This window comes from Furipterus horrens, unplaced genomic scaffold, assembly GCF_987537825.1.
Source record: "Furipterus horrens unplaced genomic scaffold, mFurHor1.1.pri manual_scaffold_4, whole genome shotgun sequence".
In the NCBI taxonomy this organism is placed as follows: domain Eukaryota; kingdom Metazoa; phylum Chordata; class Mammalia; order Chiroptera; family Furipteridae; genus Furipterus; species Furipterus horrens.
The window spans coordinates 201552058-201577282 of record NW_028327174.1 but is presented as its reverse complement, the minus strand read 5'-3'; the positions used below and the strand labels follow the sequence as shown (position 1 = coordinate 201577282).

The 25225-nt window shown below is 60.4% G+C and overlaps 1 protein-coding gene across 1 annotated transcript in view; it reads left to right on the top strand.

Annotated features, from left to right (window-relative positions):
- The window catches only part of MED27 (mediator complex subunit 27), a 154047-nt gene that overhangs the window by 126244 nt on the left and 2578 nt on the right, over positions 1-25225 (top strand). Inside the window, exons 5-6 of the mRNA XM_090274923.1 lie at positions 1630-1737; positions 10941-10982. Of these exons, the coding sequence (XP_090131049.1) occupies positions 1630-1737; positions 10941-10982 (150 nt within the window). The remainder of the gene's footprint in view (positions 1-1629; positions 1738-10940; positions 10983-25225) is intronic.

The following is a 25225-nucleotide window of genomic DNA, read 5'->3' as shown; positions in this document are numbered from 1 at the left end:
GTCCTGGTATTTTTATGGTTGTTTTTTTCCCGGAGTTCCAACTTAAGAAACATGAGGAATTACTAAGGCAATTCATCCGCTAATTAAAGTCAGCTAGGCTTTGGGTTTTTAAGGAGACAATTACTTAGTTATCCTTGCTTATTAGCAGAGAGAGTTAAAATCCCGCTGCCCCCGGCGTCGGTCCTCACTGCAGCCTGCCACGGGGCTGTTAATTTCAGTGCTTATATCACAAAATGGGAACTCAGTTCCTCCCCTCCCTCCTTCCCCCCCCCCTCTGCCTGCCAATAAACTGGATGTGAGCTAGAGACAGAGTTGCTGTTGCTGCCTCTGTGGTTTATTGGCACCCTGAAATAGAGGCTTCCGGTTGTCTAAGAAATGACCCTTCAAGTGTTACATGGTGGAGCAATAATTACAAGTCCTGTACAGAAATGTAAGTACCGTGCAGTTAATAAAATAGGACGTTTTTATTAACATTCTCTCGAATGTAAATAAATGTGTCATACCTCTTTCTTGGCCAGTTTATTATATTCTGGACCATTGTAATCGTACAAAAATGGAGACATCAGCTCGGAGCCAGAAGTTCCTGAAGGAAGAACTGTCAGGAACAGACATTAGGAATGGTCACTGATCCCTGGGACTCACCGAGGAAAGAGGAAGGAGGGTCCTGAGGGCAGCGCGTGCAGGGCGGCTGAGCGGCGTCCGGACGCAGGCTGCCGGCGGGGCCGCGGGGTGGGGGCTGCTGCTCCGGCGGGGGCCCCCCTCAGCCTGTTCTGTGCAGTCAGCCTCGTCGGAACAGCCGGACCGTGGACCCTGGGTGGGTTTTGTGCCAGGTCCCCCTCCAGGGACTCCTCTAGGAAGTGAGAAGAAGAGGCGGGCAGCGTTGGAAGGGTTGCCTGAGCCCCCAAACAGGAGGAAGGCGCCCCTCTGCTCTCGGTGTGAGGCTGTTCCAGAGGCCCAGGGGCACTTCTCCCTCGCGTACATGAGGCTGCTTTGGTTTAGGGGTGTGTTTTTTCATCCGTGTACTCCCTTAAAGCGCTGAAAGAGTAAAAGCACTTAAATGCATTTCCAGGATTATGTTCCTTTTGGAGATGGAACTCAGCTCCTCTGCCTTTACCTTCAGCATTTATCCGGCATTGCCTCTCCACGTACTTCCGAGCAGCTGTTACAAAGAGATGGCTCCGCCAGGGGGGACCTGGGGCCTGCCCTCGGCCTCTGTCGCACTCTCTGCTTAATCCCTGGGTGTGCGTGGGGCCGCGACGTCCCAGGAAACGTGCTCACCCACTGCTGGAGCGCCAGGACAGCCTTTGAAGAAGGTGCTCTTAGGACAGGTCGTGAACACAGGGGGCTTACCCTGAGCGTTCATAAGCCAGAGTCATAAACACGCTCGGGGCAGTTGGGTGAGTCGGGCCCGCGCCGTCTTTAAGAGATTAAGGAGGAACTTCCTGTGTTGGCAGTTCGTTCCTAAATGCTTTGGGGTGCTAGCGCAAGGGACAGCCCCCGCACCCTCACATCCTGCCTCAGCGCCCCCGGTGCGTCTCAGAACAGGAGGGAGAGCCCATCTTGCCCGACTCGCTGGGATTTGCATGTTCGCGTGTAAGTGCTCATGTTTGCACACGTGTGTTCTGACAGGTGACCCTGGGGAAGGTGTTGAAAGTGATTGTCGTCATGCGGAGCCTGTTCATTGACCGGACGATCGTGAAGGGGTACAGCGAGAACGTCCACACGGAAGACGGCAAGGTGAGCGTGCCGCGGCCTCTTATCTCCTGGGCCCCAGAGCGGGCGTGTGACCTCGGCCACCAGCGGGCAGAGCAAGGCGGTCGGCGGGCGTGCACCTGTCAGTGTGGCGATGAGCACTGTACGGACAGCGTCTCTCCCTTTGCGTTTTCTCATCACGCTTCTGCTTTTCCCGTTAAGCCCGATGCCCTTCGTTCAATTCCTGGTTTATCGTCTTAGACCCCAGATGCCTCATTAAATGTGTCTTCTGAGGAAATGCTGGGGGTTTTTTGTCTAGTTGTGCAGCACATCAGTAGCCCAGGGCTCAGCGCTTCGCTTTTCCCAGCACCATGAGGAAAACGCGAGTTTGAACACAAGTTGCCGACAGTCTTTTCCCGTGAAACCAACAAGTAGCCCTCAGCAAGTTGCTTGTGCACGCGAAAAACATACCTGTTTCCACGGGTGACTTGTTCCACGGGGAGTTCCCCCGTGTGAGCCCCTAATCCCTCGTGGGGGCACACTGTCCAGATGGCTCTGCAGGGGGCCCCAGAGGACGCTCATGGGAGCTGGCGGCCCCCATCAGCGTTGGCTTCCCGAGTGCGTGCGAGGAGCACGCGGCCTGAGGTGCCACCCAGACGCGCCCCGGTCCCTTCCAGCGCCTGGGTCCCATCTCCTCTCTCTCCAGAGCTTTCCTTGCTCTTCCTGGATCCCACTTAAATTTAAAAGTCGGCCAGTTCTAGCGGTCACCACCCAAGGGCCACGTGATAATGAGGATAGAGTATTCTTCAAAAAACATAAAAAAGAGCTGGCACATGTAGCTTAGCACATATGCATGAGGTCTGACCCATGAAGTCCAAAATTTGTATTTTGAACAAGCGGACCAGCATTTCCACATCTCATACTGGTGTTCTGACGAGTTCTCAGAAATCCCGCCATGAATAGCATTCCTTAATGGGGAGAGTTCCTTTTTCTGTTTGGGAAAACCAGAATATCTTTGGAGCAAGTGTGGAAAATAAAGTAGGTAAATGGGGCAGGCAGGGCCTGTTGTGTGCCTGATTCACAGACTCGATGGTGATTCTGACGGAGGCGTTCTGGACTACAAAGACAGGCAGCGCCGGGGCCCCGGGGCCCTGGCCATGGCCCCCGGCGGGCGGTCGCTGAGCGATGTGGTTCAAGGTTGGCGGCTCTGTCAGCTCCCCTGGTGTCAGACGCCCTTGTCCTCCAAGAACATTAAAGCGGAGAGATGAATAGACACGTAGACCCGAGGCACTCACGGTGACCGCGCCGTAAGAGGAGGTGCCAACTTCCGGGTGCAAAGGACGCCTGCTTGGAACTGAGATGACAGGGTGTGAGAGTTTGCCTGCTCTGCCTGAGGTCTTCGGTGTCACGTTTACTTAGCTGCCCCACGCGGAAAGGGCCCAAAATAACGTGTATGAAGCACTCTGCCACCCAGTGAGTACCCGGCGAGTGCTAACCAGTGCCTCTTTCATTGTTATTCTGAGCTTAAAGCAAAGGAACTAGGAAGTCACCTCAGATGGAACCCGGGGCTTCCCTCTCGTCGCCCCCTCTGCCGCTTCAGGTGGCCCCTGCCCTCGCCTCCGCCCCTGGCCCCCGGACTCCTGGGCCCTCTTCTCTTCGTTCATGCGCCTGGGCCACTCTCATCCTCCCCTCGGCTGTCACGCGTCACCCGCACCGGGATCGCTGCTTACCTGCTTTTCTGCCTGTCACATCTCCGCGCCCCAGACAGAGCCTGTCCCAGACTTGGCTCTTCTCCCTCCCTGACTCGGCTTCCGGCCGCGGTTCCGCATCTTGGTTGATGGCACCACCGTGGAATTGCTCATCCCTCCCGCCGTTCCCGCACCTCGTCCGGCAGCGGGTTCTGGCGCTTCTCCCTCTTACTGGTCTCTCCGTGTGAGCGGCCCCTCCTGCATGGCCTCCTCCCGCCCCTTCCCAGCCTCACCCTGGCCCCGCCCTTGGTCCTTCACCGGCCCAGAGCTGTCTTCCCGAAGTGTGGTTTCTTGTCCTGCGTCCTCTTCCCATTGCCCAAGGCAGCGCCCAAAGCAGGCCGGGGGGTGCCAGCAGGTGGGAGGCACAAAGGGTAGGAAAGCCCAGCGGCTTCTCCGCTGCGGGGTCTCTTCCAGACCTTGGTTTGCTCGTGGGCCTCGTGGGCGCCCAGAGGTCTGCGTGTGTCGTGCGCGGCACTCTCCTCCCTCGTTTCACCGCCAAGGGCTTCTCTTCCTCCTTCGCTCTGTGCGCACGCTGGGACGCTGGCATCCTGCAGCGCACACTTCAGAGAACTGACGTACAGAATGCGGCCCAGGCTCCTTCGCCAGGCACCCAGCGGTCAGCCTCTCCTTCCGTTCCGACCTCAACGCCCTCGTCTCCCCGTCCAGCCTTCTGTGCTGCCTGGCCCCCGGGACGTGCCGGACCTGACGCGCGTCGGCACCCTCTGTGCCCTCCGCTGGGGCGCATCGCCTTCTCGGCCACCCGATAAACGCCTCCTCTTCTCGTCGCCTGGGCTGAGTGCTGTCTGCTTCTCCTTCCGTCCCCGTTTCCCAGGGTCCCCTGATTTGAGCACAGGGCCCTGGAGATGAGAGGCCTGGCGTTGCCTCTGCTTACGGCACAGATCGTCTTCATTAATATATCCCGCGCATTTGGGACAGTCCTTTTCTCTAACTAGAATTAGTACATTGTGGTTATTTCTTTCCATATCTGTCTTGCAAGTCATAGAAATACTAACATATGGGGCATAGGACGTATCTAGCCATGCAATATGAGAAATAGACACATTTACTGAAGAAGATAAAAGACACATTGTACACGGGACAGTGACACCTCAGTCCCCTTCAAAGCAGGCGCCTTGGGCCCTCCCACAGTTCTCCCATCACCATCAGCTGCCCTGTGGTATTTTCCTGAATCTCATTGACAGTCTGAAATCCCTTCCCTTTCAAAGGTGATTTTGGTTTTGGGAAAAGCCAGCGGTCACATGGTGAAATACCTGGCCTGTAGGGCGGCTGAGTCACCTGGGTGATTTGCTGTTTCGCAGAAAAACTCTGCACAAGACATGATGCACGAACAGGCGCATTGTCGTGATGACGCTGCCCATCACCAGGTGCCCAGAGCTGTGGCCTTCTGGGTCATCTGAATAGTTTCCACAGGGGAATGTTCAAGCTTCACACAAAACCTGATGCAGACTCATTGCTCTACTCAGTCATTTTGAATGTGACAGCCACACAGTACACACGCTCACTCAGTGGCGCCTCCTGCCCTCACTGACTAGTACAGTGAAGTCGTCATTGTTCACACGTGCGCACTCCAGTCTGCTCTGCTTGGCAGCCAGGTCACATCGACTTTGCACAAACCGCTCTTGTTGTGTTAACAGTGGCCGGACTGTCCCCAGACAGGCCTCGTGTGTTAGTCTGGTAGGCATTGTGCCAGAGCAGACTGCCTGCAGTGGTTACTGAGTCCTAGACGCGTTTTCCAGATAAGGACACCGAGACCTAGAACAGTGAGTGACTTGCCCGCAGTCACACTGAGCCGGATCGCCAACCTTCCTCTTTCAGAAGCTCCCGGAGGCCCTGACTGTCCCATGCCTGTCGTCTGAGGATGCACCTCAGTGCCTGGACCACAGAAGCCCAGTAACACAGGTGGCGAAAGTGCTGCCTCGGGGATGGAAGAGGAGGGAGGAAAAACCAGCGATGGCGCCAAAGGAAGCCGCAGGGGGTGAGGTCATAAGGGAATGGGAGTCAAGGACACGCACGCAGGTGCTCACGTACACCTGGGCCCGGGGAGCGGCCAGCGGGGCCCTCCGTTCCTCAGAATGAGAACGCGTGTGTCCGGGAACCCGCATCCCGTCGCCAAGGCGAGGAAGCAGGCCTCCGTTCCCTTACAGCGGCAGCGGTGGCCCTCAGAATGGGACCCGCGAGGCCGGAGGACTGAGTCCGCATGCTGTTTTAAAGGCGCACTGACCACGCTTGGCAGAGCGCCTCTCAGATGACGGCTGTGCCAGAACCGAGTCCTAGCCAATCGGATTCGCCCGTTTTCAGAGCACCTTACAAACGATAAAAATAAAACCATGCAGCCGTTATCAGGCTTCTGCTGTGAGTACTGATGCTGGTGTCCGTGAACTTAAGTGCAGCTGTGTGCAGAGAGGCATTGGTGCGGTCAGGGCGCTGCGTTGTCCAGCTCGTCCCGAGTGGAAGGTGACGTCCGGGCGGAGCCCCTGGCACGCGCGGTGCGGTCCCAGGGCACGGGCCTCGCTGGCAGCGCCGCTGGCCCCTGGACGCGCCCCACACCTGCTGAGCCACGGGTGCAGAGCCCTGGCCTGGGCAGCCGGGGGCACAGTGGGCGCGACATGGACAGCCGCTCTTGGGCTTACAGGCTCTGAACTGCTGTGCATGCAGCTGTCTGTGTGCTGCAGACCCAGAGCCACCAGCACATTCCAAAAGGTTCATGCTCCCTGGGGCCGCTGCAGTGGCCCAGCCACACTACACTCCGCAGACCCGGCAGGTGTCCCCTCACCCTCTGAGTCCCGGCAGGGCTGGCACTTGGCAGCCACGGCGACCACCCCACCCCGCTCGTCCTGCCTCCCTGCCGGTGGTGCACGTTTCTGATACCAAGCCCCAGCAGCCCAGCTCCTCTGCTGAAGTACAGAAGTGCTCCTCTGGCTTACCAGCCTGGCACCCACTGCAGCCAAGGAGCCGTGACTCAGCATGGTAAAGAGCCGGTGTGGGTGGAACACCTGGCCGTCGTCCTGATTTTACTACCAGTCGGGACTTAACTGAAAAGTACAAGGGTCTCGGTTGAGTTTCTCTTATTAGGGGATTTAGGTTATGTTAAAGCTGTAGCTTCATTAAGTATCCCATGTCAATTAAAAAAGAAAGACAGAAAGGCTGCCTTTAGCCCCCTAGCGTAAGCGAGGAAGAGAGGCAGTGGTATCAAAGGGAACCTTCAAAGACAGCCAGCGCTGTCTCCAGGGTAATTTCTGATCCCCGCATTCTTCCCACTTCAAAGTTGGGGGGGTGTGTTTGGACCGGGAAGCTTGAGTCTGATTTCTCTAATAAGTGTTGGCATCAGCCCCGTTTGATATTAGATGCAGGGAACATTTTGATTCGGTATAGCCTTTGAAACTGTTCAGACGACCTTCAGAAAAATGGTCTCTTGTTACTTATGGGGGAAGGGCGCTGCTGGGGAAGGGGGTCCATGCAGATCGCAGGCAGAGGGCACCCGGAAATGGTGCCTTCAGCAGTTTTTCCTACATCCTGATGGAAAGTGGAAAGGTCAGGAGCGGCAGACCTGTAAGGCCGCATTCTTTGGTGGCACTGTTCCCCCTTTTCTTCTCCAGGGAGGGGGCGGGCCTAAGGAGGTGACCTGGGGACAGAAGCTCACGGTTGGGAGACATGGCGAACCACGGAGAAACCCGGCACCGTTGCCGGTTGATGGCATTCTCCCCCACTGATGCGTCACCCCCGGACCCCGCACGATGAAGCCACTGATAAACGAAAGCTCTCAAAGCGGACGACCCCGCGAGGCTGACGCGTTCTCTTTGGAAGGGTCAGTTCTAGATCATTTACAGCTCAGTGTACTGGTTGCTGCATGAAGAGCTGGTAACTGTTCTGCGAAGCTGCCAGAGTTCTCCCTTGCTGCTGTAACGGCTCCTGGTGGTGAAGCTCATCACCCCTGCAGGCCTTGAAGCAGACGTGGTGTGTGGAACCAGCCACGCGTGCTTCCTAAGATCTGCCCCCCGGGGCGGGGCTCTGAACCCCGCAGAGGCGTCTCCCTGCAGGTGAGGCGCGGGGCCTCTGGAGGCAGAGCGGCTTTCTCGCCCTCCTCCACACGTTCGCCCTGTGACGGCGGAAAGGTCGCCTGACTCCGAGCCTCCGTTTCTCTCCCTGGGGGTGGGGAGAAATTCTGTCATCCTCCTGCGGTGGTCAGGGCATTTAAGAAGAGAGCCGGGCGCCGCGCCAGCTGGCTGCCCCGTCGTCAGCGAGAGGGGCCAGCTCGCTGGCTGTGGCAGAGGCCGCAGGGGGCTGGTCATCGGGGCCACTAGTCCCCTGGCCCACGGGGGTTGGGTCGCCCGGATTTCCCTCGTCAGCACGTTCCCATCACGGTTTGCACTGGTCCCTCCTGTGCCTCCGGAGGGCCTTTGCCGGCTCGATGACAGACCTAAAAGGAAGCCTGTCTGCTGGGGCTCCGGTCTCTGGGCGGGGCCTGTAGCCTCACTGAGAATAGACCGTAGGCGAGCCCTGAAACGCTCACCCCAACTCCCGGAGTCCCGGGGCTGCCCCCAGGCCTGGCTTTATCCTGAGATTGGTCCTTCCACTTTAAGACCTTTCCGGAGCTTGCCCAGGTCACTGAGGGCTGCGCCGCTTTCTGTGTCCCGACGCGGCAGTTCACAGCACCCTCCGCTCTTCAGGCCGGACGAGCGCAGCGCCCCGTGCACTCCTGTCTGACGGCCGCGCCGCGAAGTGGGCAGCCCTGCCCCCTCTGCAGCAGGGAAGCCGAGGCTGCCGCAGTCTCGCCTGGGTCGGCCCGGCTCCCGGAAATGAGTGTCCAAAATCTTCCTGGCCCCGAGGACAGGCGCGCCGCTGACCCCAGAAATCGCGCCTTCAGAGCCTCAGTGCCTTTCTCTGCCGTAAATCTAGCAGAAAATCGAGTGCAGACCGCCTGCTGAGCCTTCCCAGCAGAATCAGAGCCCATTGTTCATCGGATCCCTTTCTTACCTGGGTGCACTGCTAAATGGGGCGTGTTGTGCACCGTCCTTCTGTCCCAGATGGTCCGAACCGTCCCTGGGGCCCCGGGTGATACCGTGAAACCGACTTTCAGGAAGAGCAGCGTGCGCGCTAGAGGCAGGGATCCTCAGTCCGGCTGGGAGCCGGGCTCCTGATTAAACCGACGCGTGTTCCTCTCGAGTGGTTTTCCTGTTAAAACCGTCCGCAGTACTCAGGGGTCTTTGTTAAAATCACTTCGTTTTGAAATTAAAGCGGTAACTTTTCCATCTATCTGCAGACGCTTCCTTTTCTCCCCGTTCCTGGGGCCGCGTTTGTGCCTCGTGTCGTGGGAACAACGGGAGGGCCCGCAGCGGAGAGAACCTCCGCAGACGCAGACTCGGCCGTGGGCGCAAAACAGCAGGAGAGCCTGTCCGTTCCGAGTTCAGACATGGGTGTGGCTCCCCCTAAGGTTCGGATTTAGAGTCTTTGTCCCCTTGGTAGTGACGCGGTACAAAGCCGCCTTCCTCCTGCAGCCCCTGGGTGGCCTGCCCAGCTGCACTTCCGAGGCCCTGGCTGCCCGGCTGCCCTGGAGTAGGGCCTGAGCCCGACATCCCCGCAGGGTGACCCGCCGCCCACAGGACCGCTCTGCGGCAGAACGGGTTCCGTAGGGAAGTCACTGCCTGTGTTTCTTCTGAGCGTTCCTTCAGACTTTCCTGGAAGGACTACGTCACTTTTCCCCTAGAAATTACTAACCTGTCAAATTAAAATTTTAATGCCTGAAGATTTTTTTAAATTCTTATCCCATCGTTTGGTTTAATGAGGTGGGGAGTCAGGGACAGAAAATTGACACCACCTTTCCGGAGAGCAGTTTAGCGAGGATAGAAGGAGGGGGTGCTTAGGGGTCTTTTGTGGAAACACAGGAAGTGGGGGTGCGGAACGGTACCTCAGTGGGGGTGGAGACGGTGGAGCTGCATGGCTGCTCAGGCGGTCGGAGTTCTTCCCTGCCGCCCCCGGCCCTGGGCCAGCGGAGCGCCGCCTGTCCCGCAGGAGCCCTGCAGAGGTCCTGGGCTCCTAGGGCCTCTCTGCTGCCCGGAAGGCTTTCAGGCACGGTGACGTGTACATAGAGCCCTTGTGACAGGAAGAAGCCGGGAGAACTGGGTGTATGTTCACAACCCGACTTTTAATTTCCAAGGACTGTTTTCAGAAAGCCAAGCTTTGGTGTTTTCCTCTGAACAGAGCTGTCCCCTGTCAAATGCAACCCTTCACTTCCTGTCTTCTTAGAGAAATCTTCCCACCTGATTGCTCCCGGTGCTCCCAGCTGCTGCAGGATCAATACCACAACATTCAGGCTTAAACAGCCACACTCAGGTCCCGCCTTGGCCACTGGCCAGCCCCACGGCAGGTTCCAAGAGGCCCTTCGACCAGGTGTTTCAGTCTGCTCAACTCTTGACCTCGTGCGCTGAAGTTGACTTCTAGCACCCGGGGACATCCCGACGGCCCCTCCTTTAATCTGCCCCGTCCCCGAGTTCCCTCCCGCACTGCACCAGGGGCGGTTCGTTTGTCCTCGAAATGGTCGGAGGGCACTGACTCGGTTTGTCCTGCACCCCTGGGACACCAGAGCGGTCCTGCTGAGGCTGTGCCGCTGAGGGCCTGACTGACCGCACCGGTGTGGCCCGACCAAGGCGGGCTGTCTGGGCTCACGCCGCTGGACCTCCGCCTCCCTGTTGTGGCGTGGGGCTGCCTGGGGTCCCAGCCACCCGGAGGGAGCTGCGGAAGCAAACGAGGGCACAGGTTCTGCCCCCACTCCGGACCTGCCACGGCACACTCACTCCGGGGAGGGACCCGAGGCCAGTCAGGTGCACGCGCCATCAGGCAAGACCATCGGAAGAGGCCTCTCCAGGTTGCCTGGGCGTGGAATGGCAGCAAAGAGCCGCTGCTGCTGTGACATACCAGGGCCCCAGCAGGACACTGCAGACACAGACGAGTTCCGGCCGTTTTAAATGCTATGAAAATTTAATTTTTTGAAAGAATGAAGAGAATCAGGGTAACAGGTGTAGGAATGACATTTCAGACAGAGTCACTAGGAGGTGCCTGTGTGATAAGGTGACGTTTGCGCTCAGGGGGATGTGAGGGTGGGTGGGGAAAGCAGTCCGGGCAGGGGGCACAGCAGGTGCAAAGGTCCTGAGGCAGGGCCGACTCAGCCCCTGAGAGCCGCAGGAGGAGCGTGGCAGGGTTCAGGTGAGAAGCGGGGGCTTGGGCATGGCGCGTGCAGCCCTGGGCACAGCGGTGCCTCCAGGCGACGTACCGTCTCCCTGCCTCAGTCTCCGTAGGTCACCAAAGTCCCCAGCCTTCGAGCAGGACGCTGAGGTCCTTCCAACCCCAGGACTGGTACTCTGCAGTCGTGTTTCATTTTTTCCGAGCTTAATCACAGTAGTTAGGATGTCTTTTTTTTTTTTTTTTTTTTTAAGTTCAGTGTCTAAAATGGGTGCTGATGGTACTTTATCTCTTTTTCCCCAGCTGGATATATGGTCCAAGTCTAACTATCAAGTATTCCAGAAGGTAAGTGGGGCTCCTTGCTTGTTACTCAGAGGCAGTAAGGGAAATGGAATGCCTTGAGGTATAAACATCGGCCTTTAATCCCAGCCTTTCTGAAAAGGGAAGAAAGCCAGACACAAAAGGCTGTTCACTGTGTGATTCCATTTATATGACAGTCTGGGGAAGACAGAACCTTGGGGAGAGAAGTCAGGTGGTTGCCAGGGGCTGGGGGCGAGGGCGGATGATCCCCAGAAGGGTCCGAGGAGCGTGGTTGGGTGAGGGGAGTTTTCTGTCTTCATTGTGGTGGTGATTAAAAGCAGGGCATGTTTCAAAGCTAGTGGGCTGTGTACCCACAAAGGGCGGATTGTGTGTATGTAAATTATACCTTTAAAAAAATCAGAGGCTTTTGAGTTGTTTCAGGCTCAACCCGCAGTTTCTTAGAGCCCTGGCGGTCCATGCAGATGGCGGGGGCAGCAGGGGAGGCACGCCAGCCCCACCCCCGCCCTCCCCGCCCCCCTTTACACGCTGCTGACATCTTTCTCAGATGCTGGGCGTCCTCACAAAATACTCTCTGGGAAATGTGAGGGAGGAAGTGAAACGTCACCAGAGAAAATCCACGTTCCTGCGCCCGGCGGAGGAAGGGGCCTGTCCCTGAGCCAGTGGCTCCCCCCTAGGGCTTGTGAGGGCTCTCCCACTGCCCGGCAGTCAGGCCAGGCGTCTTTGTCCCCGTCCGTGCTCTGTCCCTGCCGTACCCATGCAGATACAGAGTTGGCTGTGATTTCTCGCGTTGCCTCATCAAGTTCAACAACAGTTATGTATTGGGCCCCTTTGCCATGTGCCGGGCGCTGTGCCAGCTGCTGGGAATACAGGGGGAAGCAGACAGGCCAGGAGTGTAGTGCTAAGGTGACCCCAGGAGTCACAAGGGGGCTGCAGCCAAGGACAGTAGGAAGGGCCCCGTCACGTCGGGGGGCCACAGGAGGGAGGCCCTTCTGGACAGAATCTAAGCTGGGACAGGGCGGAGAGAGGAGCCAGCCGTTTGAAAAGCCCCGGGAGGAGAGTCCCAGGCGGAGGGAGCAGCAGCCCGGAACCCCGCGCTGGGAGCCTGGGGACTGGAGCGCAGGGTGCCGGGGGCATCGCCGCAGCGAGAGGCAGAGCCTGGAGTTCACTCTTCACTCAGTGAGAAGCCTCGGAAGGGCCCGGTGCAGGGTGGGGGCGTGATTGTGAACGCGAGGCCCACAGCTGTGTCCAGCGTGGGCCAGGCGGCTTGGAGAACACAGGGCCTTCCTTCCATCCAGGCGAAATTCACGTGATATTAACCATTTCAGAGCAGACAATCCATGGCCTTTAGAGCTGAGACACTGGTGTGGAACCAAAACACTTCCAGCGCGTCAGGAGGGAACCCCGGGCCCACTGGGCAGTGAGCTTTGGTATCGGAGGAGCCAGTGGACCGGCCCTGCAGCAGTGTTTGACATGCGTCAGGGTCACGTGTTGCTGGGCCATGCCCGTGTACCGGCAAGGGCGAGCCAAGGGCAGATGCGGCTCAGCGCCACCTAGGCGGGGCCGCGTGCACATCCGACGGCATGGTCCCGTCACAGCTGGATGCCGTGCGCTGCCCTGGATGGGACCCTGAGACCGGAGACCCTGGAGAACTGGTGAAATCCAGGTCAACTCGGGGGCTCAGTTAATAATCAGTGACCAGTACTGGCTTTTCAGTGGTGACGAGTGGACCAGGTAATAAGAGGTATTAACGGTGGTTGAAGGGTGTATAGACAGGAAATGTGTACCATCTCTGCAACTTTTCCGTAAATCCAAAGCTGATCCAAAGTTAAAGTTTATTTAACGAGGAGAACCACAGTCTGGACTCCCAGCACTGCGTCATCCAGCTGAGCTGCCCAGAGCCTACGGGAGGACACAGCCCCACCCACCCCCGGGCCTGGAGCCTGGGGCGCGGACGTGCTGGCCAGGGTGGCTGCAGCGGGCAGCCGCACCCGAAGCCTTGGCTGTCACACTGACTGTGTCTGCCGGGGACCCGAGCGAAAGAACGCTGGTCGCTGGTCGTTGGCTGTGTCGTGTGCCGCTCTCGAGGGAGGAGCATTAAAGCAGCCTTGCGGCTCTTGTCCAGCCTGGCCTGTCACAGTGTCCTCTGCGGCGCACACAGGCGGGTGATGACCTCAGGGGCACCGCCGCCACACGACCTGCCGCTGGGGGCGGGGCCCATCCGTGCCCTTGGCCTGGGCCGCTGTCCGTGTTCTGTGCCGCGGTGAGTGGCTCCGAATGCACAGGAGGCGTAGGTTTGGAGAGACGGTGCGATATTTTTACCCCACCTCCCTGTGTTTGTCCGAAACTACGAACACACCGAGGCCGTGTTTAAAACGTGGTATTGGTCTCGTTGGAGAGATGCGGGAGCCTCTGCCGGTCGGTTCCTTGTCGTTCAGGTAGCTGTGGTCTGGGGCAGTAAAAGCAGGCGTTTGTAGGTGTGGGGGCTTTAGCTCACCTGGTGAATGACACATTGTCTGTGTTGCCTCTGCCTTCACTGGTTTGTCACCGGCTAGACTTGACCTATGTGATGACCCGCTAGATTCAAGAACCAGGATCCGGGATGGGGGTCAGAACTTTCTGATTAGCACTAAAGGCAGGTAAGGTTGAAGTGCTTTTCCTTTTTCAGAGGCAGGTAAGAATTACTGGATTAAAGGGCCCTCTCTCTCCCCTACTAAAATTGGTCTATGTGCCGACAAACTAAGGAGTGTATTGGAAAATAATGTAGGAAGAATTGAGCTTAATCCTTTATTAGTAAAGCTTTCACTTAATTATTATCTCGTGGAAATGGTTTGGGATTCTGTTTTTTAAAAAGTCTGTTTCCTATGACTGGGCTTACGGAAGCGGCTGGCGGGGAAGATGCAGACTGTGGTGTGGGGTTGCGACGGGGCAGCACTGGGCTCACGTCACCGTGTTGGCCGCGGGCCGGGCTGGGGGTCAGAGGGCGGGCCCCCCTATTCCACAGCCACTGTGTTAAAAGCCAAGTGGGGGGCACATTGTCATTGCAGGTTCTGAGAGCCTGGTGCAGTTTATGGGGTGATGTTGAGCATTTCACACGCCAAATGCCAACAGGGGAGGACTCAGGGGCAGCGCTCCTCAACTCTACTTTTTATTAGTATCAGCTCTTCCTCAGAATTCTATTTTCCTCTTGTCCACCCACGTAAGTTTCAGAGGCCCTGATGCTGTTGCCTGGAGCATTTCCAGAAAGACACAGAGGGCTCCTGTCCATCCTCGCTGGGCCCACCCTCCAGGCGGGGCAGGGTGACAGCCGCCAGGAAAGCGCAGCCTAAAGCAGGCGGGAGTCGCCCTGGGAGAGCACACGACAGGGGGGCCCAGGAGGCTCCTGGGTCGTTAACAGAGGGAATTTTTCCAGCAGAAAACAGTGCCCAAGTGTCCTGGCCATGAACGCCCCCGTTCCCAGCTCCTAGGATGCTCGGAGGGCCTGGCTCCTGCCTCGTTCTGGGGTCAAAGCCCAGGACTCCCTTTCCTTGGTGTGGTCATGTGGCTGTGGCCACTGTGTGGTGTGTGTTTTCCTGCCCACAGGCAGCAGCAGTGGGAATCAGGGAAGCTGCCCAGATCCCTCCCCTCCCCAGGACAGGGCAGGGTGGGCAGGACGCCTGCCCCTCTGGCCCCAGCCTTTGTGTTTCTGGAAGATCTTGGTGGGAGCTCAGCAGCAGGCACCTGTCCCACCCTCCTCGGGTGGTGCGGCTGCCTGGGTTGGAGACAGCACGCGAGATCCTGTTGCCAGAACCGCCACGGAGGCTACTCGGGGCCTGCCCTTTGTCTGCGTGGGGACTCAGTCGCCAGCCCTTTCTCTCCCTGTCATTAGACCCCATCCGTGGGATTGGGGTGGGCAGGGGGTGGGCACAGCGTGCTGCGGGCCGCTGCCGCCGTTCAGTGTGGCGTCCCGGAGGCTCTGTGCACTTCGTCCTGGGGCGAAGGAGCTTTTTATAGCCGGCAAGGCTCCCGCAGAGCAGATGCAGAGAATGGGCCTTGGGAAGATGGGGGACCGTCTGAAAGGGCAGACTGACAAAGAGCCAGGAAAGGTTTCAAGCGTGTTTGTATTTTTCTGACATTTAAACTGCAGGGCAGTCACTGTTTTGATCTTTAACCTCCTGGTTTCAAAACAGTGTGCACTTCCCTCCAGTCACTGAGGCAGCGGGAGAGGCGAGACGCAGCTGCGTAAGCCCTGCGTCAGATCTCGGCAGGGCGTGTGCTGCCCAGGGACAGTGGGGACGGTAGACAGGGCGTCGGAGACTGGCACGGGCTTCACAGCCTTGTCCCTCGGGGTGAAGCACAGCAGTCGTAGCCCAGGGTGCCCAGCTCCGTCCACGGTCATTGTTCTGGAGGTGGTGTCCGTTCACTCCCTCCCCGAATCACACTCCGAGGCCGAGACCCGCCTCTGAGGCCTGGGCGCGGTGGGGGGTGGGTGCCGCATGGCCGCCGGTGCTTTTCAGTAGACGGGTGCTGTCGTCCCCGGGAGCATCAGTTCTCTGACACTTTGGATCCGCCGAGCACCTGGCATAACGTGCCTGCTGAACTTGCATGTGACTAATTCCAAGTCCCGGGAAGGGGAGCCGGCCCTGCATGTGCAGGTCCCCGGACAGGCCTCAGCCCTCGGAGTGAGGCCGTGTGGCGCACATCACTGGAGGCTCAGGAAACACTCATCACGTGACTGTAAGTCTCAGGCTGTGCCGTCCCTAGAATTCCTCGCCACCAGCTCACGTGCAGACCCTTCCTCACAGGGCCCAGGTGCCACCTGCAGGGGCCTCGGGCCAGGCTCTGCCTTCCCCCTGCTCAGCGGCAGAGGCCCCACAGCTCGACACACGTTTCATAGGCCAGCGTGGCGGCCCGTGTTCTTCCTGTGGGTTCTGTGGCTGCCTCGCGTGGGTCTGGCAGTGGCAGGTGGACAGAGCCGAGGGCACGCTTCCCCCAGCGCAAGGGTAGGCGGGCAGCTTCGTGTGGAAGCTCAGTCCCTGCCGGTGGACTTGACACGGGACGGGGCGCAGGCGCTCGGGAGGGAGAGGCGATGGGCAGCCCCGCCCCAGCTGGCGCTGGACTGTGCCGACCAGGCAGGGACAGCGGAAGGAAGACCGGCGTGGACGCTGCGCCTCAGCCCCCGCGTGCTGACGTTGGGTCCCGGGACCTGTAACAGTCCCTGTGGCCTGAGGGGCTAGTGGGGCCTCAGGTGACCCCAAGAAGGCACCTGAGACCGACGTTTTCTGCCCCGAAGTCCCATTCCCCTACGCGCCCAGCAGGCCTCCCGCCCTGCCCTGCAGGCTCCGTCCTTCCTCCTGTGCGCGCATCCATCTTGACAGGAGGAGGCGGTATTGTCTGTGTTTTCTTGGGAGCCCAGATGTCTTGGGGTGTTTTTCTTGGGCTGCAAGGCTGTCCCTGCAGAAGCATCACTCCCAGTGGGCACAGAACCCTTCAGGTATCTTTGGGTTTGGACTTCCCTGGCAGCCAGCTACAAAAGCTGCCCTTCTGCCATCGGGAAAGCAGTGAACTTTTTTTATTTCATCCAAATAAAGTGTCTCGATTTCTTCATCCTGGGAAATGTCAAGGACCTCCTGTAAGTGGCTCCTCTGGGCCCTGCTCAGGCCTTCGGCATGAGTGGCAGGCTGTCAGCACCCTGGAGAGTTCCCGCTCCCCCAGGCCCGCCTCCGGGCGGTGCCCCGTGACCCCTGACCCCGCCTTCACTGCTCCCCTAACGCCCCTGGCCAAAAATGAGGCAGTAGAATCTCGCCTCTGGTCCCATCACTCAGGGTCCTACCGGGCGTCCATGGCAAGGCCACCTTCCCGAGCAGTCGCCTGCCTTAGCAGCCCTGAGCAGGCCCGGGAGGGCAGGGGGTCGTCGCGCGGCCTCGTCCTCGTGGGCGAGTGGGGAGCTCCTGGGCACAGGCCAGGGTGTCCGCAGGGTGCTGCTAAGGCGGCAGGCGAGCCCAGGGGACAGGGACGGAGACCCCCGGACTGGGTCTCGAGGCAGGAGAAGGGCTCAGCCACAGGGGAGCCAGCAGACCGGGGCGCAGACGCAGGTGGGCAGCGGGCTCGGGGGCGGGCAGTGGCAGAGCCGCTGCTGTCGCCGGGGTGACATGGGCTGAGGGGGGCGGGGCCAGGGGCCAGGCCAGCGGGGACCCGGGGGCGCGCCTGCGTTTGGGAGGGCCCTGCGGCGGCTGCTGGGTGTTCCCTGCTCTCTTCACCGCTGGAGGCCACCCTCAGTCGGTCTTACACGGGGGCAGAGAGCCAGGGGCTGCCGTCGGGGTGTCAGTGCCATCTTGGGTGGGACTTTAAAGAGGGCTGGACGCACATGAATGCCTCCCTCTCAAAAACAAGTAAGACTGCGAGTGGCAGCCCTGGCCTGGGCCTCAGATGGCCAGCAGCGCCTTACAGGCGAGGGCTCATGCTTTCCAGACGCAGCTCGGTCTCGAAGCTGTGACCAGGGAGCTGAAGCCGGGTGGGCCTGCCTTCACCTGTCCAGCTCCAGCCCCCAGCCCCACCCAGAGCAGCATGGCCGGCCTCCAGTGGACACTTGCAGGCCCTCCGGAGCCCGTGCAGTGGCCCTCCATCAGCGGAGGAGGAAGTATTGATCTCCGCTAAGGAACCCGAGTCCCCTGGACAGCACTGCTTGCTCCTCGGGCCTCGGGCCTCGGGCCTCGGCCTGCCGGACCGGTGCACTCAGGTCCAGGGTGCAGAGCGGAGGCTCGGCCACATCAGAGCTGCCGGCCCACTCTGCTCCGCGCGCTTCGTCCTGGTTCTGGACGCTGGTCTGCTCCTCTCCCTGCTTCCCCACACCCAGCACTTTCGGGACCCAGTTCATAGGTTTCAGTTGTGAAATAATGATGGTTCCGCTGCTCATGGAGGGGGTACTTCTGGGACCGTTTCACACCCTCTCCACAAACCCGTGCGCGTCCTCGGAGCCATGTGGCCGGCAGGGATCGCTGTCTCTCAACAGTCAGCGCCCTGGGTTCACATTTTGGACCCCTGGACCCACAAAGGATTTTCTCCTTCCAAGAGTCCTGGGGTTCGTCTCCTGAAGGCTGGGTCTCCTTGGCAAAGCCCGGAGCAGAGACCCAGACTCGTGAGCGGATCTCCTGGTGTGACATGGAAGGGCACCCAGCGTGTGAAAGTTTATTTCTGCGGGTTGCGGGACCGGCACACGCACCAGCAGGTCCCACGTGTGCGGCTTTGCTGCCTGCTAGCCTGGCGGCCGGGCCCCTGCAGCCCGTCGGGGTGGGGGGCGGCTTCCAGCACCGGGAGCAGCGCAGCGCTGACGGCCTCCCGACCCCGAGCCGGCGCCTGCAGGCCCATCGTAGGCAGCCCAGGAGCCGAGCGCTGCGCGGGGGCGGCACGCAGGGCAGCGGCTGTGACTGCTCGTCCCCACGACCAGGAGGGAGGCCTCGCATGCCGCAGCTGGCTAGGCACAGGTGCGCCCTCCATGTGTGCAGTGGACCTGCGGCCGGTCCCCGGATCCAGGTCCTCGGGGCGGGGCGCGGGGACGCAGCCCGGGTCACCAGAGAGGAGTGACAGATTCAGGACTGAGCCCCTGTCTCCTGACGGCTCTGCGTCACCTTCCTTCCCGTGCTGGTTAATGCAGGTGGGAGAGAATCTGCTATTCGTAGGGAGAAGCGGGTATTGGGTATTGGGGCAGGGGAGCCAGAACCCGGGTCTCTACCAGCCTTCGCTCTTGAAGAAGCAACTGCTAGACACTCAAGCGCTTCCCTTTTCCTGTTTATACGTCTTGCAGGAGGCACTTCAGGAGTCGGGGGCCCAGCTCTCCTAGCTTAGCGGGGGGCACCGGGGCCTTGGGCTGCGTGGGCCGAGCGCTGACAGATACATAGTCCGTTGTGCAAGGAGGAGCCCTCTAGCCTCTGGACCCGTGTCAGGCTCCACTCCCACCGGCCCTGCGAGGTCACGGTCCTGACCCTGGGGTGGGAGGCGGCGGTGACCCACAGCGGCTTGTTCACCTCTGGGTCCTGAGGCTCCTGACATCGGAATCACCTTGGGGAGCTTTGTACCAGCACGGGTCCTGGCCCCCCGCCTAGGCTGCCTTCTGGAAGCTGCGGGATGGTGCCCGTGCCCGGCCCACTGCGCTGTCAGCTCTCCACTCCGGCCCAGAGTCGGGGCCTAGGCTGGGCCATGCCTGCTGCCCTGGCAGGCTCAGGAGCCCAGTCCCAGGGCCTCCAGGAAAGACAACGCTCTTGCTTTTCAAGAGGGTGCTTCTGGGAGTGAGAGGACAGCGAGAGAGCCTCTGTGCCGCCCTGCCCCAGTCGGCCCTGCTCTGTCCTTCGGTTCTCCCTTGCTGAGAAAGATCAAAGTCTGTCTCGTCGCCGCGAAACCTGGGCTCTGGGCGCCAGCCCCGGCAGAGAAGAACCCTGTGGGACTCACCCCGTCCTCTTTGTGCCCGAGCTGGCCGGAGGGCGTGCGTGGGAAGAGACTGTGGGCTCCAGGTGTCCGAGCCCTCGCTGCCAACAGGGCTCCCCTCCGTCCAGTCTGTGCTTCCAGCTCCCTTCGGTGAGCACGCACCTGACCAAACGCTACTGGCTCCCACTGGCCCGTCTCCCCTTCCTTCTGCAGGCTGGGGGGCTCGTCCCGGCTGGAGGTCTTCCCGAGGGCCCGCCAGCTCCGTGGCAGAGCCTTTCAGGGCGGCTGCCTGGGATGTGGCGGTGAAAAAATGCAGAAGTTCCCGGCAGGGAGGCAGGGGACAGCTGTGGAAGTGACAGGACTTTGGGCCAGGTCCTGCCTCCACCTCTTGGGAGTCCGCTCCGTCCTGGGGAGGAGATGGCCTGACTGTGCTGCCGATCCCACCCCTGCGGCCTCTGTCCACCCGAGGCCTGGCGTGGGAGCCCCCCAGGCGGGGCTGCTCAGGGCCCGCTTGCTTGGGCCGGTCATGCCACCTCCCTATGACTTGGAAGTGGAAACTCGTCATCGCCATCACTAGGTGGCTGTGGGGACTGGAGCGGAAGAGAGAGGACCCGCCCCACTGGCAGTGCCTGTGTCTGTCCGGCAGCAGCCCCATGCTTGCCCCTCAAGGCACATTTGGTCCCTATCCAGGGCCACCGGCTCCTCAGGGACAGACCAGATCCCAGCCCGTGTGGCCTGGCTCCGAAGCCGGGCCCTCACTGGGCTGGGCCCAGCAGCCACCCTGTGCTGCAGGCAGCCCCTCCTGGGTGTGGCTGAAATGACTCGCCCTCTGCGGTGCCCTCCAAGGTGCCCTCCGGCTCAGGCTCTGGGGGTGAGGGTGCCAGCAGCTCCTGCGCACAGTGTGGCGGCGGGGCCTTGGGACCCTTGTCCTGCCGGCACGGGCCCCCCCTGGGCAGCTGCAGCAAGGTGCCTCGGAAGAGTCCCGTCTCCCTCTCCAAGCCGAGTTCCGTCAGTCTGGGTCCAGGAAGCCTTCGCCTCCCTGCCCACCCGTTTGAGCTGGGGAGGGGAATTGCCGAAAGCCTTGGGGTGTGGAGGAGGAGCAAACTGGAGATGAGGACAGTAAAACAAGGTGGGTCTGCTGGTGGGCGGTGGGAGCATCACCCTCCTCAAAATAAGTCGGCAGCAGGGAGCGCGCCCCACCCCAAGCGGGGAGCCTCTGTCGTCCTCCAGCCTGGAGCCCTGGGGCCCCTCTCCATTCTCTCCTCTTTTTGAGTTGCTTTTTCTTCTCTTCCCCATGTTCCCCCTCCCCACCCCCTATCCCCCTTTGCGGGTCCTGGTCTCCGCCCTCCTTTCCTTGGGTTCCCAGCTGCTTTGATCTTTCCAGGCTCTTCTTTCAGACCCACACTCTCCGCACTCTCCGGTGGGAGCATTAGTGCCCTGCCCCCGGCCTCAGCCTCCGCTGGTGGCTTTTATCTCCCAGCGGCATCTCATTAGCTTCGCAGTACAGGGACCCGGGCCTGCGCTACGCTAGCGCAGAGTCAGGGTAAATTAGTTAATAGCAAAATTTTTGTTGCCCCAGGCCTGTGTTTTTCCCCCATCTTGGATGCTGAGCAAAAAAACAACTTTGTTGTTGAAAAATGTGAAACAAAAGTCCATTGAAGGTGGAGCGCTTTGACAGAAAGGAAGACCGTGGCAGGTGGATTTCTCCACCATTCGGCAACCCTGCCTCGCCTGGTGCTTTGGAGCTGGGCCAGAGGCCCCCGAAAGCCAGCGGGAGAGGCGTTCGGGAGGAAGGGGGAGAACGTAGCAGAGGAGTCCGCTGTGGTTCCTTCTATTGAAGCATCCCTGTAATTGGCGATGGGACGTTCAGGAAGCTGAGTGATCTAAATGGTCGCGTCGGCCCTGGGAACAACTGTTTCCTTCGGCAGTGGAGCGAGTGCTTTGTACCGGGCTGTTTGAAAAGAGCCAGCCGGGCCGGAGTGCCGCCCCAGGGGTGGGAAGGCTGATCAGGGGCCGTGCCGAGGAGCCGCCCGCCAGACAGAGCGTGGGGGCACCACTGCAGCCGGGCTGGAGGTGGACGCTGTCCATGTAACCCCGTGCCCCCTGCTCTGGGGTAGCAGCCACGATGGCAGGTCTCCTAACCTGCGTCTCCGAGGACGGGAGGTGGTGGGCAGGTGCCGTCGGGCCCACCAGCGGCACGTGTCTCTCCGCGCACTGAGAGGCCAGGGCTGTCTGCTGGCGGTAGTGAGGCAGGGGCGGGGTCACAGGCCGGGGCGGCAGAGCCGGGGCTCGGCTGCTGCCGGTCTCCACTTCCTCTTCGGCGAAGTGAAATAAAGAGCGCCCGTCTCGGTTCCCGTGGGGGTTGGCGTGACCGGAGAAGCCTCTCAGAACCAGGCAGGCCCTGGCCCAGCCCCACACCCGTCCCACGGCACCACTGTCACAGCGGGGCAGCACCATTTGTTCCTGGCTCTTGGAAAAGACAAGCTTCCCTTCAGATCTGTGCTCCTGGGTCTTGCACCACCACAGGGTCAGTGCCTGCCCCTCCAGGGCCCTTTGCCCTTAGTGCCCGGGCCCCTCCACCATCCACTGCTCGCTGCCAGGTCCCACACCAGCAGCCTGGGCGTCGCCCGGGAGTCTGTTGGAAATGTCCAGCCTGGAAGAAGCCCCAGCCCAGACCTGCTGAGTCAGCACCTGCCTAGTAGCCGGGCCCCGGGGACCTGTGTGCTCTTGTTAGCGTTTGCATCCTCCTGCGGGCTGGCATCCCCGAGAATGGCTGCAGAGGCTGCTTGCTTCTGGGCCCAGGCCAGAGGCTCTGATTCTAGGCCTGCAGTGGGGCCCGTGAACCCAGCGGTGCCAGTGCTGCCGGTCCGGGCACCACGTCCCCAGCAGCGCCGTTCCTGGGGGGCCCTTTCCTTGGCCACAGCCTGGACTCACTGTCCTGGCCAGCGTCGTGGTCCGTTTTGTGGGTGGGAGGGAAGTGTCCCAGCAGGACAGCTCAGTGTGGAGAGGGGAGGGCGGCTGTGACAGAGGAGCTTCTCAGTCCTAGTCACTCTGACAGCCAGTTCACTCCTGGCTCCTACTGCCCGCCACCCAGGGACCAGGAGAACAGAGCATCCGCCTGAGCGTGGCTCCCAGCCTGGCAAGGGGAGAACAGGAGGACCCACGCTCATCCTGCCCTGGGCCCAGGCGAAGCAGTACCCACCATTCCACTTCCCGGTGCATCGGCTGGAGCCGGCCACGTGGCCGAACCTAACTGGGACGTTCCCACGTGCCGGGAGGGCACAGCCTGGCAGTGAGCCCCAGGAATTCCTAGCGCAGATGGCAAGTCCGGAGGCCTCGGCTCCTGTCTCCTGCCCCCACCCGTGAATGCCTCCTTCTCTGTCCCACATGTACCCCTTGTGAGCCCGTCTCCCTGCACATCTCGGGGACAGAGCGGGTCATCCATCCAGTCAGCATATGTGTCAAGAAACCCCGTATCGGGCACGAGACAGGCAGGGTCACTGGCAACCTAGGGAAACTGGCACTAAACACGAGTCGCAAAGCATGACACACAAGTCCTGTGCTGAGGAAAGTCACGACAGAAGGCCTGAGCACGGGACATGACCTTCCGAGGGCTCGGGGAGGCTCCCCGGAGCACATGGATCTGACCAGCCCGAGAGGGGAGTGGGAGTGGGGGGCGGGGGTGGAGCGCCGGGGGGGCGGGCAGCATTTTCAGCAGAGGGGCGAGACCAGGACAGGCAGGACCATGTGCTGCTGGGGCTTCCGTCTGGATTCTGTCCCAAGTGTACTTGTGTCCTCGGAGAGTCTTCAGCAGCAGAGGGGGCAGGTTTGCGGCTGGGTCATCACTAACATGCATGGAACTGCCTGCCCGGACGGTTGTCTGTGATTCTCAGTCATCCCACGTGGCCAGCACCGACCACTATTACCCCCGTTTTCCGACGGGAAGGCTGCCGCTAAGAAAGACGGGGCAGCTGCCGTGGGGGCACTTCGGGAGGAGCTGGGTCCAAGGTAGGCGGCGCCTCCTGAATGTAAGTGCTGGTCGAAAGCGAAGCCGATACTGTGCAGCCGCACAAGGCCTCCCAGCCTCGGGGTGACCTCCAGGTGGCCTCTGGGTCGCCAGTCTGACTGGGGAGATGGGCCTCAGGCCAAGTGCTCAAGCTGCGGAAATGGATGGATCTGGGCTCATCCCATGGTACTCCCAGGGCTGGAGGGGGCCTCCCACAGCTGGGGAAGGAGGACACCCAGAGCTGGGGACCGCAGGGCGCGCGGGGCTCTGTTAGGGACGTGGTAAAACAGGGCAGGCGCAGGAGAGAGAGCTCCCTGGAGACCTGGTTTCTTTCCTGGCGGCAAGTGGGACTGTGAGGAGTGTCGCAGCCTCGCCGGGGGCTCTCAGCAAAGCCCCTGGGGGCAGGGCCGGGCCTGAAGCCCAGGTGCCCCGGGCCGCTCTGCCGTGCGGTTTTGTAGCAGGCGGGCGCTCTCACCTCTCTGCCCGCCGCCCATCGCTTTGCCAAGTTGTCACTGCTGCTATTTAAAAAAAAGAAAAACAGCGCTCATTTTAGAAAGCTGTCTGTCAAACGTGCTTAAAATAAAAACAGCCTTTGCACTTGAAGAATAAGTACCGTTTATCCTGAAAGTCACTTGGGCAAGAATCTCTCAGCAGTGCTGGGACGGGAGCCGCTTGCCGCACTGGCAGGAAAGCCGGGGCGGGGGCTTCTGGGGTGTGGCCTTTGGTGCGGGGGCGTCTTTCAGTGTTATTTCTTTGTTCCACAAACATGTACCGAGCACCTGCTCTTCCAGGCCGGGTGATGTTCTGGGCATTGGGGACATGGCGTGAACCAGATGGGCGTGATCCCTGCCCCCACAGAGTGATCACCTAGTGGGGTTCACCGGCCACCAGGCAGGCCCTGAAAATCCTGTGGGGGCAGAGGGCAAGTCCAAGGTCCAGGGAGAGAGGGGGAGTCAGGCTGGAGGGTAAGGCCGTCATGGGCACGGCCAATGTGTCCGTGGGTGCTGAGGCCTAGAGCGTTGCGTAAGCTGGGGAGCCCCTCTGGCTTTGGGTGTGGACCCACAGCTGGACCAGCCCACTGGTCACCCCCTGACTGGTGTGCTGCTCCCGGCTCTGAGGCCGGAGCACAGCGCGGGGCGCCGGGTGGGGCCGGGGGCTGACAGGGCGACGCGGGGCATACCATTTGCTCTTGTGCAAAGTCTCATTTCGTCTTTAACCACAGCGTCTGTAACGGCGAGCATCCCTAATGAGGACAATCAAGGGAACCGTGTGTTTGAACATAACCATCAAATTAGATGTAACCTGTTAATTTGCTGGTTGATGCAGGCATTAGCAATCCTCCGCGTCATCAGATATCGGGACGACGGGGGTCTGAGAGCGGCCCTTTGTTTTCCAGAAGCACCGTGGAGACCAGAGGTTAAGCTTCTGGATCAGGGTCCGAGGACAGTGCCAGGACTGAACCCAGTGGGTTCCGTCTGGTCATTGGCTGCCTCAGTGGACCTGAAGTGGCTGGGCCCTCGGCCCTGCTGGTGGAGCCTCTGCCGGGACTTCTGGGACAGGGGATGTGGCCCTCTGGGGCGCTGAAAACAGACCCCACCTTCCGAGGGCCGGTCAGGAGACCACACTTTGCGTGGCAGGGGCTTCACAAAAATAGTAATAGTGGGGCCCAAGGGAAAGATCATGAGAAATTGCCATATTTCTGATCATAAAACCGACGTGGCTGCAAAGGCCGAGGCAGAGTGAGGATGGAAGGGAGCAGGGAGGCCAGTGCAGTGTGCCGGCGAGGCGGGAGGCGCCGTCTGTGCAGTGAGAGTTTATAAACCTCTCCCTGCAGCCCTGCCACCTCTCTACCCGCCTCTGGCCG